Source organism: Accipiter gentilis, chromosome 34, assembly GCF_929443795.1.
Source record: "Accipiter gentilis chromosome 34, bAccGen1.1, whole genome shotgun sequence".
NCBI lineage: Eukaryota > Metazoa > Chordata > Aves > Accipitriformes > Accipitridae > Astur > Astur gentilis.
This window is the reverse complement of record NC_064913.1, coordinates 8,441,894-8,461,009: the sequence shown is the minus strand read 5'-3', so window position 1 is coordinate 8,461,009 and position 19,116 is coordinate 8,441,894. Positions and strand designations below refer to the sequence as shown.

Genomic DNA, 19,116 nt, shown 5'->3' with positions numbered 1-19,116 from the left:
CAATGACTTCTAAAGGTTAACATCTGGCCCAGAAAAACACACACGAGGCAAGATTTGTAACAAGAAGTGATTTGTAATAAGAAGTGCTACATATTTCATTAGAAAAACAAATAGTTGGGGGGGTGGGTGGTGGTGTTACAGTCATGCAAAGCCCTTCTTTGCCCAACTAATATCGCTGGGCTTGTAAAAGATGCTATCTTTTCAAACAAAGTTTTCCTCTCATATCCTTAGATGATCACAGTGAGAAACAGTACTGTTACTAGTACTGATCCTCTCAAGTTTTGGCTCTCTAGTAACTTCAAGAACATGAGAATATTTCTCTTTGGTGTAGCATATTAATCTCAGTGTAAGGGAGCAAGAATTGGATCACTCTGGAGGAAATTAGGGTATAAATCTGTGTCTACTAATCCACAATAATTCACCATAAACTAATCTTTACCTTATCGTAAATGAGGCAATTTTCTCATTGTCCAGCATGACACATTTACATAGCCTTGGCCCTGAGGTCATGCCTGATGCTCTCCTTCCCAGTCATTTCACTGGACCAGGTCCTCACGTGCACATAAGTCTATGCATACTGCTTGTGTAAGCCAGTAAATTACTTTTAGAAATACGCCTTGGTAGGATCAATGAAATGCAATGTTTCGTTTTAGTTTAATCCTCTGTTTGCACCTTAGGTGGTTGGCTTCCATCTAAATACATTATTTTAGCCCTCCTTCAACCACAGGTGGGTTTTTGTTGACTAAAAATCCATCTACTAGCCTGACTGAGATTCTACTCCAATTGGTGTGATTTTTCTATGAGTCAAGGTTATTTTAGAGAGTAGTAACATAAACTGGGTTCTTGAGTCTACGTCTACAGGGATAATTAATGGCATGATAACCAGATACCTGAGATTTAAGCACTGCCCATTGACTTTGGTGGGAATCCACTGGAGCTTCAGCATTTTTGAATGTGACACCACTGCTTATACATAGATTTAGGAATTTAAAGCACAGGTCATAACTTTACTGTCTTGGGGCATGATTCAGAGCCTTTAAGGTGACATTTTCGTCAAGTAAAGCAGTATGTATCCAATTAATCAATAATATATTAGAGCTATTTGTCATCCATTTTCTTGTTTTATACATTTCATATCACAAAAAGCATTCTCGTTTTATTAGAGCATTCAAAATGATATAGGAAAGAAGTACAGGCATAGAATTTTTTTTTCTGTTGAAGTTTGTTGTTGTTGTTTTGTTTGTTTGGTTTTTTTTAAAGACACGCCTATTTTTTCATCTTTCTTTTGGGGCAACTTGAAGTCTAAAAGGAATTTACCTCATCTTACGTCACTGTTAATGCCAAGAAAGATTGTGTATAGTCTTCAGTAAACTCTTAAAGAACAGCTTTCATTCCACACCTTGTGATTTATTTACTGTCTAGACCTATATTGAAATGTTCACCTTGGTCATTAAGGTTTAGATTGTTTTACATCAAGAATATGTAATGAAATGTTAAGTAAATTTCCATGTTAGGCACTTTCTTTTCCATTCAGTCTTAAGCTACATTTTATAATTTCTGATAAAGTAGTGTATTAATATCTACTCATATTTCACTGGCCAGTAATAAGAATATAAATTTACTATCTCCACATACTGTTTTCACTGAGTCCTATGAATTTCTTCTAAGCTAAATTTGGCCTATATCATGCATTTTTCTATGATTACGAACAAAATTACTGCACACAGAGTAATTACAGGTGACTGGTGGCTATATTCAACCATGTAGCAAACCAAAAAGATCTCTTTCTTTCATGAAAGCAGTTCATCCTGTGTCAGTGATGTTTTCTATAACAAGCTTTAAATTTATGTTAAGTAAAGCGAGAAGTTTAGGGCTCCCCTTTTCCTGTCTACAGGAAGTTAGAAACAAGATACAGAAGATGAGATCCCTTAAGGAGGTTAGTGAGGGGTTATGTGCCTAAATACCTGCTCCAGAGTCATTTACCAACTAGTTAGGCGGATATGTTATGTTAAACGAAAATACTCTTTTTTACAATTAATTCTGTTACATTTGGCATGCAGCCAAACATATGTCCTAAGGGGACTGAAAAGTATATCTATGGATGCAATACTTATGGCATGTGGCCAGCCTCAGAAGAAATACAAGCTCAATAGATGTCAGCTATTGAAATTTCTGTAGTTCGGAAATCCTGACATTCAGCCCGGAGGTGTTAATGCTCCAGATACACCAGATAACCAAACCTTACAAAAATAGGGCTCGTGGTTCTGAAGTCAATAAACATGGCTTTCCACATTGAAGAGGGAAACCCACCCCTCCCACCCCACCCCTACAAGCAAATTGCTTGTAAACTGGAGACAAAAATGAAAACAACTTCTGACATTTTACAAATTTCAGAACTAAATCCAAACTTTGTGCTTGGATCAGTTTTAACCCTCAAGGGATTTCAAGTGGCAAGAAAAATCATAGTGTCTGTGTCAGACTCCAAAGACAAACTGAATACATGACAGAAAAGTAGCAGTGGCTATTGCTTAGCTTAACTCGATTTCTTAGGGAGGGTCTTCTCAAGGACTCAATGTCATTTATATGCTGTTGTGATGGGAGTTTAACTGAAATATCCAATTTTCACTAAAAAATTCTTCCTAGAGGCAGTACTAACAGCCAAGGGATTTAGTCTCCCAAAATGAAATATCTAACAGCTTTGCTGATCTAATTAGATTGACCCATTCAGAAAATGTCTTTTCATAAATTAAAGATTTCTGTATGTGTAGGCATTTATTTATCATTCCCAAAAGAAGTATTATTAAAAATATTTTTTGTTTCTTTTACAGGAATTGATTACTGAAAGAAGGGATTACCTGTTCTAGAAAATCATATCTAAATTTAACATATAGAGCATTTCAATTGCTGTGTCTTAAAACCAGTCATGATTCTTTTGACATTGGACCTGTTCTACCTCATCCCTGCTTTCTTCCAATTTGTGTAAATCTAGAGAGACAGAAAAAGAGCAGCAATCAACCAGTGACATGAAAGATGACGATATGACAGAATTGTCCAACAGAAATGCAAGTTTCCTTTCTGTGCTGGAACAGCAGCAGCAAGCAATTACAGATTTAGTAAATGTTGAATTAGTCTATTCATTATTGCACTGGTTTTCCCTTTTCCCCCGCTCTCCCATTTCTTTATATTCTTCCTAGCTTCCATTTATTTCTATGTTGCCATTTATTTATATTTATTTTGAAATGCCTTTCAAGGACTACACCAATTACTGAATACAGTAGGGTATTTGATAGTGGCACTCTGAGTAATTTCACAACTAACCAAAAATGGCAGGATACCTCCCTGGCCTTCTGTTTGTCAGGAACATAAGCAACAAACAACTGCAGGCAAAAATACGCCCACCCACTGAGGAGGGAGTATTCTGAAACTTAAAAAAGTATTTAACTTCAGTGCTGATACTTGAGCGTCACAACCCTGTTTCTTTTATTTTAATCCAAAACACTGCCAGCCTCTATCATGTCTATGTCTGCTTTCTCCCCATCCCCCTTCGGAAAAACCATTTTAAAATAAAATATTTTAGATTTTAGGGAATCTTCTAGGGTGATTATTACTGAGTTTAATATGGTTTGGAGCTGTAACACAGAAATTTTATGAGGCAAAGTAAATTTTTCTTACAGCACTTTGGGTGATTTTCCAAGCCAGTAAAAAATAGGAGATTAACAGCACTGTGTGGTGCCGTGTAAAATGCAAGAAAACACTGTGCAATTTTTTCCAAAGAAATATAGCAAAGCCTGTAATTCCTAGATGCAACACGCTAAATGTTACAATATGGGGCTGTCCCTAAGTACTTTAGCAATTATAGGCACTACTGCAAGCTATGAGGGGTGGTTTGTGGGCTCAAGTTCACTCAAAACAGATAAAACAAAACATCAAAACAGATTTATTTATAATTGAAATAAAGCTTCTCAGACTAGCATGCTACTATAACAACCATCTACTGCCTGATGGCAGAGAGGCCAGTCGTTAGGACAGAGGGTTTCTTAGTCTTCTCTTTAGGAAGACTGAAGTGAGAAGAAGAAAAAAATTTAAAAGCCTTGCATATAACCAATTATTTTTTTTTAGCATGATAGCCAACCCTTTCTCTTCTAGAAGGTCTGCTCATAAAATGGAAGATGAATTACAGCACATGCTCAAGGCCTCACCAGGCACTGTCATTTTTGACAGACTCATTTTTATCTTAGAACTGGGAGCCTTGCAATTTTAAAGCCTTTTACGAAAATTATGCTTTTCTTTATATATAAATTACCTGAGCAAGGGATGAGGCTCAGACGCTGTGGTACCAAACTCCTGTGCTACCAGGAGATTGGCTAGGTCAGCTAACATGTCACATCATTGACAAATAAATTTCTCAAGTAACTCATGCAGCTTAACGAGTTGAAGATATGAAAAGCACATAACGCTAAAGCACTGCAGTCCTAAACAGCTACATGTTCTTTCTGAAAAAAATAATAAAAAAAAAAAGAAAAAGCACAAACTTAAGCCCCAGACAACTGGCTATTTTCCAATTATTCTACTAGCTGAGCTACTAATCATGCTTTTCAACCACTAAATTATACTTTTCTAATATATTTTCAGGAAAATTGTAGCTTAGTGAGCTGTAATTTTTAGGTATGAACATATAACATTATCCAATATAGTGGTTATGAAATACTTGTAACTTATGATATTAGGTAAGAAGACTGTAAATTCATCAGCTATTCCTTTGGAGCTCTTAAGTCGGTCTGGGTTTTTTCTGCATATACAGCAGCATGCCTAAGTTCACCTGGCGTTTCTTGTATCCCAAAAAAGCTAACAAGCCTCGAGACAAATATTTGCATTAAAATAAAAAGAGAGAATTGTTTTAGTACTAATAAGTAATTTTTTACTCCAAAGGTTTTATTGCATGCATATTAGAACTACACCACTTACGTATTTCAAGAATCAATAACAAATTAACAGCTATTTTTGGTTTGGTTTCTGTTTGTTTCTTTGTTTTGGTTTGTGTGATTGTAAATTACAGTTATTACAAGCTGAACAGCATTTTCTGAGTTTTATGAATGTATCTTTAAAGATTTTTAGGAAGCAAACTTTACTGAGAATAATTTTGTGCAGAAATGTCATGTTTAGCATTTAAAATTATTATTGATGGATAAGAGTTTGTCACCAGCAGGTTTTCAGGGGTAGGGAAGAGAAGCTTGTTTTATTTGGATTTTTATTTCACTTTTTACTTTATTGGGTTACTCTGGCTTTGCATCTTTCCATATTCCCAGAAACACACACAAAAATTGGTGTAGGCTTTGGAGAAGAAAATATTATTTCTTGAGGTTTGTCTAATCACCTGTCAAAGACTGGGCTTGTAACACTCTATACTTTCAATTTTCACATACTTCTGAACTCAGAAAAAATAATGTCCTTTCTCAAGAATTCTCCTGTTCTTGAATAAATACATTTTTAACTGTTCATTAAAACATTTCTAGAAGTAAACAAACAAACTACTTATTAACACCCACAGAAGTTGTCAGTGATGTTCATCTCCGAAGAGAACGTTGAACAGAAATAACAAAACATCGTGTTGTCTTTTGAAGACTTTTTCTGGAACATATGGAAACTTATGAATGAAACAATTTACAAATTGTACGTGCTTTTATTGAGCATATTTTATTCAGCATTGGTGCAGCCTCACCCTGAGTACTGTGTGCAGTTCTGGGCCCCAGGATTTAAGAAGGATGTTCAGGTCCTTGAATGCATCTGGAGGAAGGCAACAGGGCTGGAAGGCATGTCCTGTGAGGAGCGGCTGAGGGCTTTGGGTTTGTCTAGTTTGGAGAAAAGGAGGCTGAGGGCGACCTCATTGCTCTCTGCAGCTTCCCGAGGAGGGGACGTGGGGAGGGAGGTGCTGAGCTCTTCTCCCTGGGGTCCAGGGGTGGGACACATGGGAAGGGTTCAAACCTGCGCCAGGCGAGGTTTAGGCTGGGCACTAGGAAGCTTTTCTTTACTGAGAGGGTGGTCAAACCCTGGAACAGGCTTCCTAGAGAGGGGGTCGGTGCCCCAAGCCTGTCAGTGTTTAAGAGACATTTGGGCAATGCCCTTAATCACATGCTTTTAACTCTTGGTCAGCCCTGAATTGGTCAGGCAGCTGGACTAGATGATCCTTGTAGATCCCTTACAACTGAAATTATTCTATTCTATATACAAAACCAAAAGAATCAGCACGAGTAAAATTAAATAGCATAGCTTATGCTTTTGCTTACTATTGTTCACTTCACCTCTCACAAAATGCAAGTTTAAGATTTAAATTGCCCTTTGGAAGAGTAGTGACATTAGCTATGTGCAAATAGGAAACTAGTAAAATCAACCTGAGATGATGACATCAATTAGTATCTGTCACTTACAGCATGACTGTAATAATTTTAAATTTATCACAGTAGATGTATTGTAATTTACCTTCTTTATAGTTTTACATGCCACTCATGACCTTGCAAAAGGTAAGTCATTCTGGTAGAAGCTAATCCTTCTCTAAAATCTCTTTTCAGTAAGAGAGGATAATAGGTGTTAATATTAAAAACATGTCTGTACCTCAACTTTGATTCAAAACACTGCATTTTAGTAAACTGGAACTAGCTTCAGAATCAAAATAAAGGCAGGCATATAGAATCATAGAACGATTCATGTTGGAAAAGACCTTGAGATATCATCCTGTCCAATCCCCTGCTCAAAGTAGAGTTAACATTTTATTTAGATCAGATTTCTTATGAAGGTTATTGGTCACGTTGGAAATAATAATTGAAAAAAACCCAACCCAAACATATTTTTTTAACATTGTTAAGCTAATAAACTCATCTGGTATATGGTGCCTTTATTTTAAGTGTGCTGTAGAACTCAAAGAAGTATTGAAATAAAAAAAGAAAAAGAAAAGGCACAGGTCATTGTGGATTTAGAAAACATGCAGAGTTCCTAGTTTGCATTTGACAGAACCAAGGCCAGACAACGTGAACAGTTTACACTCTAGAATGCTCATTTGTCTCTATGTCCACATTGATGAAACTCTGAAAAGCTTTTGCTGAAAGTTGGGAAAGGATAGTTTGCTGTAACTAGCAAGCAATTTTGCAAATCTCTAGTCTACACACTGGGCATAGTCACCCTCACTGTTCCTTATGGGAAGGCAAAGAAAACAGAAGGTACACGAAGGGGGTTCCAGGTATCCAGACCGGCACTAAGGGATTAAATGAAGCGTGTGGTAAAGGAGTTAAATGAAGTTTGTGGTGAATGGAGTTAAATCCAGTTGGTGGCCGGTCACAAGTGGTGTTCCCCAGGGCACAGTATTGGGGCCAGTTCTGTTATCTTTATCAAGGATATGGACGAGGGGATCGAGTGCACCCTCAGTAAGTTTACAGATGCCACCAATTTGGGCAGGAGGGTTCATCTGCTTGAGGGTAGGAAGGCTCTACAGAGGGATCTGGACAGGCTGGATCAATGGGCTGAGGCCAGCTGTATGAGGTTCAACAAGGTTCAGTGCTGGGTCCTTGCACCTGGGTCACAACAACCCCATGAAATGCTACAGGCTTGGGGAAGAGTGGCTGGAAAGCTGCCTGGAGGAAAAGGACCTGGGGATGTTGGTCAACAGCTGGCTGAGTATGAGCCAGCAGTGTGCCCAGGTGGCCAAGAAGGCCAACGGCATCCTGGTCTGCATCAGAACTAGTGTGGCCAGCAGGAGCAGGGCAGTGATGGTCCCCCCGTACTCGGCAGTGGTGAGGCCGCACTTCGAATCCTGTGTTCAGTTTTGGGCTGCTCATGACAAGAAAGACACGGAGGTGCTGGAGTGTGTTCAAAGAAGAGCAACAAAGCTGGAGAAAGGTCTAGAGCACAAGCCTTATGAGGAGCAGCTGAGGGACCTGGGGTTGTTCAGCCTGGAGAAAAGGAGGCCGAGGGGAGACCTGATCGCTCTCTACAACTACCTGAAAGGGGGTTGTAGTGAGGTGGGTGCTGGTCTCTTCTCCCAAGTAACAAGTGACAGGACAAGAGGAAACAGCCTCAAGTTGCACCAGGGGAGGTTTAAGTTGGATATTAGGAAAACTTTCTTCATTAAAAGGGTTGTTGAGCAGTGGAACAGGCTGCCCAGGGAAGTGACTGAGTCACCATCTCTGGAGGTATTTAAAGGATGCGTAGAAGTGGCCCTTAGGGACATGGTTTAGTGGTGGACTTGGCAGTGCTAGGTTAACAGTCGGACTCAATGCTCTTAAGGGTCTTTTCCAAGCTAAATGATTGTATGATCTTATGATTCTATGTCATGCTGCTTTTAGTAAGCATTAATACTGGCAACAGGCTTGAGGAGGCAGAAAAGCTGGGGTTAAACTTAAGCCACTTCGTTGGAATTTAAATCAGGAAGTAAAACATAGCTGAATTTGTGAACTTTACAGGATTGACTTTACTGCTAGGGGGTTTTATACTAGAATTGCCTTTGACTGGTACTTAGGAACTTGTCTGAAACCTTCCTCCTCTCCTCCCTCCCCCCCCAATTTCACTGACAGAGAAAAATTTTCTATCTATATTAGCACCCACTTCCACCCTTCACTTCATCAACCATCTCACATTTCTCTCCTGGAAAAGAGAGACAAAGAAGTGTTATCAATCATTTTGTCTCAGCACTTATAGTCAGAAACAGGCTTGTAAAAATTCTGAAGGTTTGGTTCCAACAGATATTGGAAAAGAAGCCTCTAAAATGTCTCTTCTCTAACATCTGAAAACTAACTGAAGTAGGCTTTTCTTTCTCCTAAATATACAGGCTGTGAGAAAATGATCATGAGCCTAGGTAGCAAAGTTTACCAGAAGAATAAATCACCGTGGTACCTCAATTTAGGTATGGGCCAAAACAGCAATGCCAAAGGGAGCAGCTCTAATGCTATTGAATCCCAAGGAAGTCTCTGCAGACTTCCAGGAAGCATCTCAGTTACGGCAATCATATATTTGCGATGGGAACTAATCCTAGTACAATTCAGTGTACTAGAAACTAGAAAAATTCATTTAATGTGAATCACTGAGCAGATGCTAGGCTGCAAAACTGACTAAGGATAAGTGACCAACATGGAGACAAAAAAACATATTCTACTGCCAAATCTCTACATCATCCATTTTCCTGCTGAATGTCTTTTCAAACTTTGTAGCTGAAAGAATTAAATGAAATAAATGCCAAATTTCAACAGATCAAAGGTGAATGAACTTTTTTTTTCCATGAATGACATAACCTCCTGAACAATTTTCTGACATCTCTACTTTTTCATCACCATGTTGTCTTGTTATGTGTTTACGAAGTCCTATGTCACTACAAGCCAACAGGACATCAGCATCGTCTTTTCAGCTTATGCTGCTGTTAATAGAATGGACGTGAACCCTATTTGTACATACTGCCATGAATATGAGAAGAAGCAACAGTAATAAAAGAAAAAAGCGTCAGGAGATGGTAACAAACAAACATGATGATAATAGACTACAGTTTGGCACAGAACAAGTCTAGGTAAGCAAGTGTGCGTTGGGAAAGGATAGGCAGAGTATTTTACTGCCTATCACGGTGCAGTATTCAGTGTTCAAAGTTGTATACAGTTTCTGTCCTTTTTGCTCATGAGACACATTCTTCCACAAATATAGTTCAGATCCTCAAGGCACAATCCACCCCACACGTATCTTGCGTTTATATCCCTGGAGAAAGGTAAACAGTTCAATTCTACTATAAGGATTTGTGTACATTTTTCATCACTTCCTTCCCAAAGTTGGGGTATGCCACTAATGTTTAATCCTACACCTGAACTCTCATAATGAGGGGACAAAATGAAAGATTTCTTTTTAGTGGCTCACAATTTTTGTACAGAGTTATGGGATTTGGGGATTTTGTTATTTTGAAGAAAACTGCGAGACCTTGTTTCCCAGAACAACTGCAAGACTTTCCCTAGCAGACCTCATATTTCATATACTCAGCAGTTCACATAATGTACAAAATTAACCAGAGGAGTACTGGTGTACAAGGGTATGTGTGGAATAGAAAAGAAGAAAAAAAAAGAAAAAGAAAAAAATATTTTAATTGAGAAAACTCTTTCCCCAAAGCAATTCCAATAACTTAGAACTTTTGTGTCAAAGATCTGCTGAGAAGAAATCAGTAACACTGACTTTCTCCTATTATTCTTAGGTGCAAGATATGAAGATATCTGCCAGAAAAGCAAGGTAAATGAGGAAAATTTGCTGTATAACCTACTTGCAGTTCTGTCCCAGAGGAAGATAATCAGTGAGTGCATGTATTTGACAATATCCAAGAAATTTTAACTGTAAGTGGAAATGGTAGCAAAGACCTTCCTTTCCGGGGCCTGGAACTGACAGGCAGTGGGGATATAACACAACGATCTTAACTTCCATTACAAGCTAAAAAAATCCCATCCAAGTAGTTTTTAATCAAACTCTGTATCTGACATTACGTGATAACACTGAACAATTTTTAAGTCTTTCTGATTATGTTGTCACTTGTTATTCATATAGAAAACTTCTGTTCTAATTTCTCCCCCTTTTTCCAAATTTAGATACTTTTAGCAGCAATGGATCTGCTGAAATTAATTATGAATATTTTCCTTCACTGGATCTCTACCTGTGTCCAAGGACATTTTCTTGAAGACTGTACAAGGCATAAGCAAGGTCAGAGTAAAAGCTTATAGCTAGGTGAAAATTTGAGGAAGATATTCAGACTGGGGCATAAGGATTGAAGAGCCATACAACGGCTTATCAGTAGAGCATAGAAAGCAAATATGAAACTGCTGGGGTGAACAATGAAAGTAAATGTAGAAGAGATAAACAGAAAGAGGATATGATCAGAAAAATAGGAATGAGAAATGGAAAATAAGTGAAAGGCAGTTTTAAAACATAATTATTTCATTGAATAAAATAGAAATCTGTTTTCATCTTCAAAATGTGTGAAAACCAAGGAAGGACTGGCACTCTGCTATAGCTATCATATGGGGGTAGTTTAGTTGGAGCTACAAGCTCATCTGTACTCAAAAGGCTAAGTAAATTTGGAAGAAATCAAAAAGTCCAACTCTTCTGATTTTTTTAGAACTAGTCCTTAGTAGTTGAGTATTTCTTTTCACATGCTCAAAGAGATGCTCCTAGAGAAGCGTAAATTCAAAGCACGAGACATGTAATTCACAAAGTATAGGTCATGCCCCTACCTCTGCCACAGGCGGCTACAACAACCCTGGGTCAAACACTGAATATCTTTTTGTATTAATATCATTAATTGTGATCGAAACTACTTATAATAAAGGCTTTTTCAACCAGAGAAACCTTACTATCTGTTATAAAGTTCCTATCCTATTATAACTGTTTTCTTCTGGCACAGAGGTAGCTCTATTTCAGGAACAGATGCAATGTTTCACAAAAACAAGGACACTGTCAAAATCCTTAATTAGAAGGCATGACTGAAATAGCGTAACGAATAGGGCAATAAGCAATTTTCAGGCTCAAGTCTTCCCGTCCCTTTACCTCATCTACTCGAAGGGCCTGGGACCAGCTCCCAGGAGCTGCTGATTAACTCACCGTCAGAGCCAGCAGTTTTCCGTAGGTGAGATGGGCTGGGATGTGGTCACTCTTGGATCGCAGCGACTCCACGTACCAGCGCTCTGCTTCTGGCAGCCGGCTCATTCTCATATAGGCTTCTCCTGCAGGGTGAAACAAAAGCTAGTGAGAATGCCCCAGATTTCTCAAGGCTTCCATAATTTATTATCTCATAATTTGCTATGTATTAAATGGGCAGAGATCTTGAAAAGGGTGAAGTGCTTTGAACACCTGCAATGACACACACACACAAAAAAAAAAGCCTTACAGACATTTGAGTGAGGAGATTGAGTTATGGCCTTATTAGGGCTGAAGGAGCATGGTTTGAGATGAAAGTCTTGTTGGAATAGAATTGCAAGAGAGACCTCCAGCTGCTAGGTTTCAGTCAGAAGTCTCAAAGTGACAGAAATTTTATCACACCTACTGTAGAAAAGTTACTTCTTTTCCATCAGTCTACATTACACAGCATGCAATGGTAGGGAGAATATGGAAAGTGTTTGCATTTAATTATAATACATCAAGAAACTAGATTTTTTTAAAAAACACAGAAAGGTTAAGAAAACAGTCCTGAAACTACAGAGGGAAGGGCAAGATATTAAAAAACCTTAATCTCTGAATGTAGTTTAATTAAGTCATCTGCCACAATTAGTTTAAATTAGAATATAACATTCATAATTTTAAAATCGCTAGTCTTAAGAAGTCACATATGAAACGACCAAAATCGGACACTTTTCAAAGTGAAATCCTTTACTGCGAGAGGCTGAGGCAGGCAGTGCTGAAGAACAACAGATGAATGAGATGTCAGAAAGCCATTTAATGTGGTACAGATAATTGTAGTCTTGAAGTTTCTGAGAAAGAATTTAGCATACAGGGAAAGACAGGCTCTTTCTCCAAGAAGCAAACAACCAGATTACTCAAAGGTTGGAAATAAGCAATATTGAACAAGTATGTAACGGTGAAGAACAGCAGCTTTCAGATTAATACCCTGCATTTACACAGCTCTCTCTCAAGGGCTCCAGGCATAAATGTGCCCTTGCCCAAGCCAATGACAGACTGAAAATCCCTACAGGGAAGTCAGGAATTCATCATCTCACCAGCTGATTCATTCCAAATAAATGGCTAAGTATTTTCCCCAAATTATCAAATCACAGTTTATCGAGTGCCGCCACTGGAGGATCAAGAGAGGACTACAGCTGACCCAAGCAGAAGTCGGCTAAGGCTGTCTCCAGGTGAGTCACTGCCCTCAGTTCTGCCTTACAGGGAAATTAAGAGCTGTGCAGGCATCAAGGAGAGAGAGAAGGACCAATGTTCTTTATTCAAGCTTGAAGCCAACTACCACACCCCCAAAACTCAGAGAAAAAGGTGTCACCTACATGCTCAAAGAAGTAAAATAGAAGGAACTCTGACCATGGAAGTTACTTTGAGTATTTACAGGGGCTATGGAGGATTTTCTTGACGAAAGAAAATTGGACTAGGTCCAGTTAGGGGTTTTTTTTCTTTTGTTTTGTTTTTTGCTTGTTTGTTGGGGTTTTTTTTGCTGTCTTTGTCACCAGAGGACAGGGATCCCAGGCAAAACGTGTCACATAAGTTTGAGTTTCAGGAGTTAGGGTGCAGTGCATGCAAAATGACCAAACCACAGCCTGCAGATAAAATGAGCGTGATGTAGAGTCAGAAGTTACATTGAGCCGAGGCTAAGGGAAGCCAACATGATTTTTATGAGAAAATAGAGTTTTTCCAAAAAGGGGTGTGTGCCTGCTAAATCTAGCAGACCAGGATTTCTAATTCAAGGATCTACAGAGCATTCTGTACTCATGCACTGGTCTTGGATATCTGATTACATACACAGAAGTAGCCAATGTTTCAGTCCCAGAAGTACTCAAGTCATTCTATTGCTGGTTAGGGCCAAACTAAACGAAAAAATTCAAAAAAATCCAAGTAAAATAAAAAAAAAAAAAAAATCCAAACAGGAAAGAGACCCCAAAAGAACACCCGCCAAAACTCATGATCAAATTCAGGGATATCAACGTCACGTGTATTTTTTTCACTATGTCAGCACTCACAAATAACTGACGTAACATCATACCTTGTTATGCACAAAAGAAAGTCATGCAGTCAAGTGTTGAAAGGATGGAAGAAGTCAGAAGTCAAGTTATATGCTCCCCTCAACTTCTCTCCCTAGCTGTATGCATTATGGCAGAGTGTTTAATTATTTGATTGCATACTAGTTTTCCCACAGGCCCGTACTTCATTTAGCGTACAGGAAATGAGGAATCCATATTGCCCTTTTCTTTCCTTTAAGTGGAAAATTCCAGCCCAACCTGTTACAGCTTGGCAAAGTTTCAAGCAATTAACAACAAGATCCTTTGAAAAGTAATGTAAGCAGCCGTAAGAGATGGAGTTATTATCTGCTGTTAGTATATGCTGAATGCACTGCCAAATTTCAAAAGGATCCAAGGTTCTCATCTATTTTCCATGATGGATTCTGATATAAGAAGAGATTAACATCTTCAGAGTACTGGGAAATTCAATTTTTAATAGGTTTTAAGAGCTCAACTACTTTACAAGCTAACCTCCTAAAACTTTGAGGGTATTTCTGAGTGGCGCATCTAGAAATGAAGCTACAATATGTCAATCTAAATGTCAAACTGTAGAGAAAGGAATTTTATTCCCCTGAAGACTTTACAGGGAATTCTTTATAGCTGAACATCTTTGTTCTGAAGAGTCTGTTTTCTGCCCATAAGCCCCCTATCGTCAAGAATTGCTATATTATAAGCAATTAGAACATGTCATTGCTACAGAAGGAAGTATTGTTAGGGTGTCTGTTATTAATTTCATCTTCTAATTGATTTACAATGACATTCCTATCTAAAAAGAAATCAAACTAAGTTGGAAACTGACAAAGGCTCTGTCACCACCATACTCAAAGACCGAAATAAAATCAAGGAACTGTTAATTGAAGCATAATTCAATCAAGTGATTTTATGTGTTAGACTGATGCAATTTTAGAGAAAAGGTATTCCAGCTTAAGATAGTTTTCCAACAAAATGACAAAGAAAACTTGTATGGATTGAATTCTGTCATTCCGGATGCTTTTGTGTGTCTGAGATTAAAATAAGAAAAAGAATATTTGTCACTTGTGATTGTTTATTTTTATAAACTTGCAAAACGAATGATTTAATCATTAGGAAAATAACAGAGTGTCCACTGGCAGAAAATAGGCAAACCAATGCTACATGTGAGCTGGTTTCTATATTTACTTTAACAATTAGTTAACTTGTAAAATCTTCCAAAACTCATGTTAAAAATCTGAAAGGTCACACGCACAATTTACTAATGAAACTTGTCCAAGCTATAAAGTTCAAGAGAGTTGCATTCTACTTTTCTATTAAAGGTAACAACAGCAAAAAGAAATTTGTGGCAGTGGAAACCTTAAGACATAAATTGACAGTTATGTCAGTTCCTTAATCCATATCGACATGCAGCCATGTGCAGCATTGCCTGCACAATGAGTGGTGGGAAGAAATTCAACAGCTAACTGGCGTAAAAGGAGATAAATCAGTCATTCAAAAATTTTTCAATTTTTGAAGTTCAGCTATTATTTTCTGTTATTTATGCACCCATTTCTTAGCCTATTCCAAAAGGAGGAACATAGATTATTCAATTGTAACTCATTTACTAATGTAGTGCAAGAAAACACATTAATATGCAACTGAAACACTATTTAAGTGAGTGTATGCATAGTTCATTAACACCTCTATTAATACTTTATGACAGCTGAATGAGAAATGGGCTACCTTTTAACTAGACTTACACCACTCTAACTAAAATCCTGGTACTCAAGTGGATTTTCTTTGCCATAGAGATAGATCAGTTGCAAGACTACCATTCTCCAAACCAATATTTCCTCATATTTCCCCAGAATCCTTGGGATTGAAAAATAATCTTTCAAAATAAACAAACAAAAAAACCCCCAAACTCCACCAGTAAACTAAAATAACAACAAAAACACCCCTACTAAAATGATCCCACAAACCCAAAACTCAGGACAAATTAATTAAGTGTAATTAAAGAATAACAATCATATTAAACATTAAAAATTTATATTAAATAGTAATACTAATAAAGGATCTGCTTGCTAGCAGCTATTTCCCCTTAAAAGCTAACTTTATACTCAGTAATGAAGTGGAATATGAGCTTAATACAAATCCTCAAAAGAAAAAAAATATTTCTAATACTTATTACACATTGTTAAAAAGCAAAATTAGGTATCACTTACATGAATGTACGTTATACGGTTCTAGATTAACCTCTCGTCTGCTGATTTTGGATTTGTTCTGTTTCAGATGCACATGGTCATACCAAGCAAAGGCCATTTCCTTGCAGAACCATGTTAATCTTATCTGTGAGCAAGTACAATGGAACTATGGATATAATGGCATTGTGCCTCTATAGGTGCCATGTACCCATACTTTCAGATTAAGAATATATGTCTCTCCTGTGGTCCTCCTCTTAGGAATGCAAAAGATATTGCTGAAAAGACAACTAAAAAATTATCTCTGTAAAGGAGATAATGCAGGGTAAATCTACCTTGCATCAACCTGGTATATGTTAATTACCTGCCACTCAAATTGCTGGATCATAAAAGTGTAATACAGAAAATACCGAATTTGGCATTGACAAGAGCAGAAGTCAAAACAGAAAGGAAGATGGAGATGCACTTTGGAAAGGAAAATCTCTAATATATACATTTAGTCAGGATTTAAATTTCATTTTTCCATCATTTCTTTGAATTGGGAACATAAACAGGTGCCTTAGAAAATGATGGAGAGGTCTGCATCCCTGCGTACCACAATACCACATGGGGTTTGTGTCTTTCATAATGCAACCGTGCAGCCTCCTTGTGCAAATCAAGGCTGCAGATGCGCTTACTGTAAACGCACCCCCCTAGATATACAACTTCCTTCTTTCTTCCCTTAGGTACCAGTGCATAAAATAACATAATAAATCTAGAAGCATAGTTTGATGTTACACTACACCCATGTTTAAGATATACTGCAAAAGATTAACAGTCTTGGTGATAAACACGCAGTGCATGCACATCTTCTCTGAAACAGCTGAAGCATGTGAACTTAATGAGTATCAAGTTCTGCACAGACTAAGCATATTCTGTTTGGGTTTCCTCCTTTTACAGAACTCCTTGAAGATTTCAAGGAATGTATTGTATTTTAAGAGAGCTTTTGATAGACGTGAGTCAATCCACATTTACTTCGGGTGAGCAGATTCTTATAGGCCTCAATTAGCCAAAGCAAAGCCTTTGATCTGGTTTAATTAGACCACTAAGCTACTTTTGAAGGCAAAAACCTAAAGTGGGAAACAGATATAAATGAAGGGCAAAATAAAATCAGTTGCAGCGTGGAACAGCGTGGACTTTGCACAGCTGTTTCCTGTCATACAACGACTTCCAGAGAAAGAAGTATATTGACACAAATAGAGGCATTGAGCTCACCTGAGATAAATAATGCCATTTTCATTTTCCAACAGGTGTGCAACCAGCAGTAAATTATAAGGGTACAAACTAAGAATTCATAACTGAACAAGTGATTGTTCTCTTTTCTTGCCTTTTACTTTATTTACACACATTTTAAAGATTATTTCTTTTGTCAGTAAAAAATAGACATTATGCCACTGTAGGTTTCTTTAAAACACTCTTAACAGAAGCACTTTCCATTAGTATCACGCCTAACTGGGATCCCTGTACTACGATTTCAGTATTGGACCACATTTTTGGCCTACAAATGTTATGATTATACCTATTTTCATACAAACCCCCATCTGTTTAAAATACAAATGCATTTCAGGCTTAAACTCTTAGCTCTTTCAGAATATTGCCTATGAAAACTCAAGCATTTCACATGAAATTATAGGTCAATAGTCCAAAGCGATAAAACTAAGAAAGCCTGAGAACCTGGGGAAAAAAACCCTGGTCTCAAACATTGCATCCACTACCCCCTCAGCAATCCACTGCTGTAACCTTCATACCCAGCTTGAATCCCTCAAACAAAACCAAGTGAAAAAACAGGAGACGTTGCAGTCAGCCCAGAGATTTATACTCAGCTTAGGACAGCAGATATAAACTACCATAAAAGTCTCAGAGGGGGAAGAGTTAAAATAGCAGGATGGGAGCGAGGAGGGGGAGAGAAGGAAGCACAGCCTTTTACTCCCATCACCGTTGGAGTGGACTCCATTCTTATTTCTCTAGAACATATAATAAAATATACATATGAAAGATAAAACCCCCTTTTTTTTCCACCAAGCTAGTTCTAAAAGAAAAAAAGTTTGTAGTGTACATTTAGTAAGAAGTTGTCAGTAAAGCTTCATGAGATGCATAGGAAGCACACTGATGACTGGAGCTCAGACAAGTGCAGGTACCATGCTCTGCATAAGTTATGATGTGGGATATGTATTTCACAGCTTAATCATCTTTGGCTCTTAAAAAGTAAGTCTTGCACAGCATGAACTGTAAAAGTATACCAGCAAAAGTGTTTCTTGGAGTTCTAAACAATATTTTAAAGTAATTCAATAAAAAAGCATTTAATGGGAGCAGGGGGCAAATGGGATAGGAGCCTTAACAATATTAACAGGTTTGTACAAACAGCCACATCCACCCAGAAGCATAATCAAATAAAGCAATAGTTATGTTATAATCATCAACACAGAAAGTCTCTCTGCATGCTAAGCCTTTGTACTTATGATGCAAACCTCTGCGCCAGATGTAAAATCTGGCTCCCCTTTCCTGTCCTGTACCTGACTGCCACTTGCATATGATTTGTTTTCTGTCCGTGTGCAATGTAGCAGATTAGCAAGGAGAAATCTAAACTCTAATCTGTGCATCATTAACTGTATTCACTCCTGCACTGTTAGCTTCTTTTGTAACTGGCTTTTCTCATCAGAAACGTTTGCAAGGCTTTGCATTAAATGCATTTGAAATAGACCTTCAGATGTTAGTTGGCAAGGGCAGATGAAGCGCGATCAAGACGTTTGTCTTTATGGCAGCATCTTGCCAATCTAAACCTGAACAATGCCACCCCAACATCTTTCTTGTTACTGTTCGGTTTTAAAATAAAGCCTCCATGGTCCACCTCACACCACTTCACTGGCAGGAGTATGAATTACTGTAGCAGGTGGGCCAGTGTGGTTTTAAAAGCAATGTAATACAATCAACTGTACAATATCGGATTTCAAGGAACGCAAAAGACATCTAGAGCAGAGGCTGATCCTTAAGCAATACTAATATTGGCATTAAAGTGTTCAAGATCCCACAGGGACCATTTTATCTTTTGACCCCAGGCTTTAATTGAAACTTTAAACAAAATATATTACCTATTTAATGCAGCTGAGCTGGACTCTGGCCTTTGTAGTGCATGTTGCCATGCCAAGCAAATTAATCGGTGTAACCTTAGCATGTACTTTTTAATTTACATCAAAGAAATATGA

General features: G+C 37.9%; 1 protein-coding gene across 1 annotated transcript in view; it reads right to left on the bottom strand.

Annotated features, from left to right (window-relative positions):
• The window catches only part of TMTC2 (transmembrane O-mannosyltransferase targeting cadherins 2), a 257,597-nt gene that overhangs the window by 51,727 nt on the left and 186,754 nt on the right, over positions 1-19,116 (bottom strand). Inside the window, exon 8 of the mRNA XM_049792348.1 lies at positions 11,605-11,726. Coding sequence (XP_049648305.1) covers positions 11,605-11,726 — 122 coding nt within the window. The remainder of the gene's footprint in view (positions 1-11,604; positions 11,727-19,116) is intronic.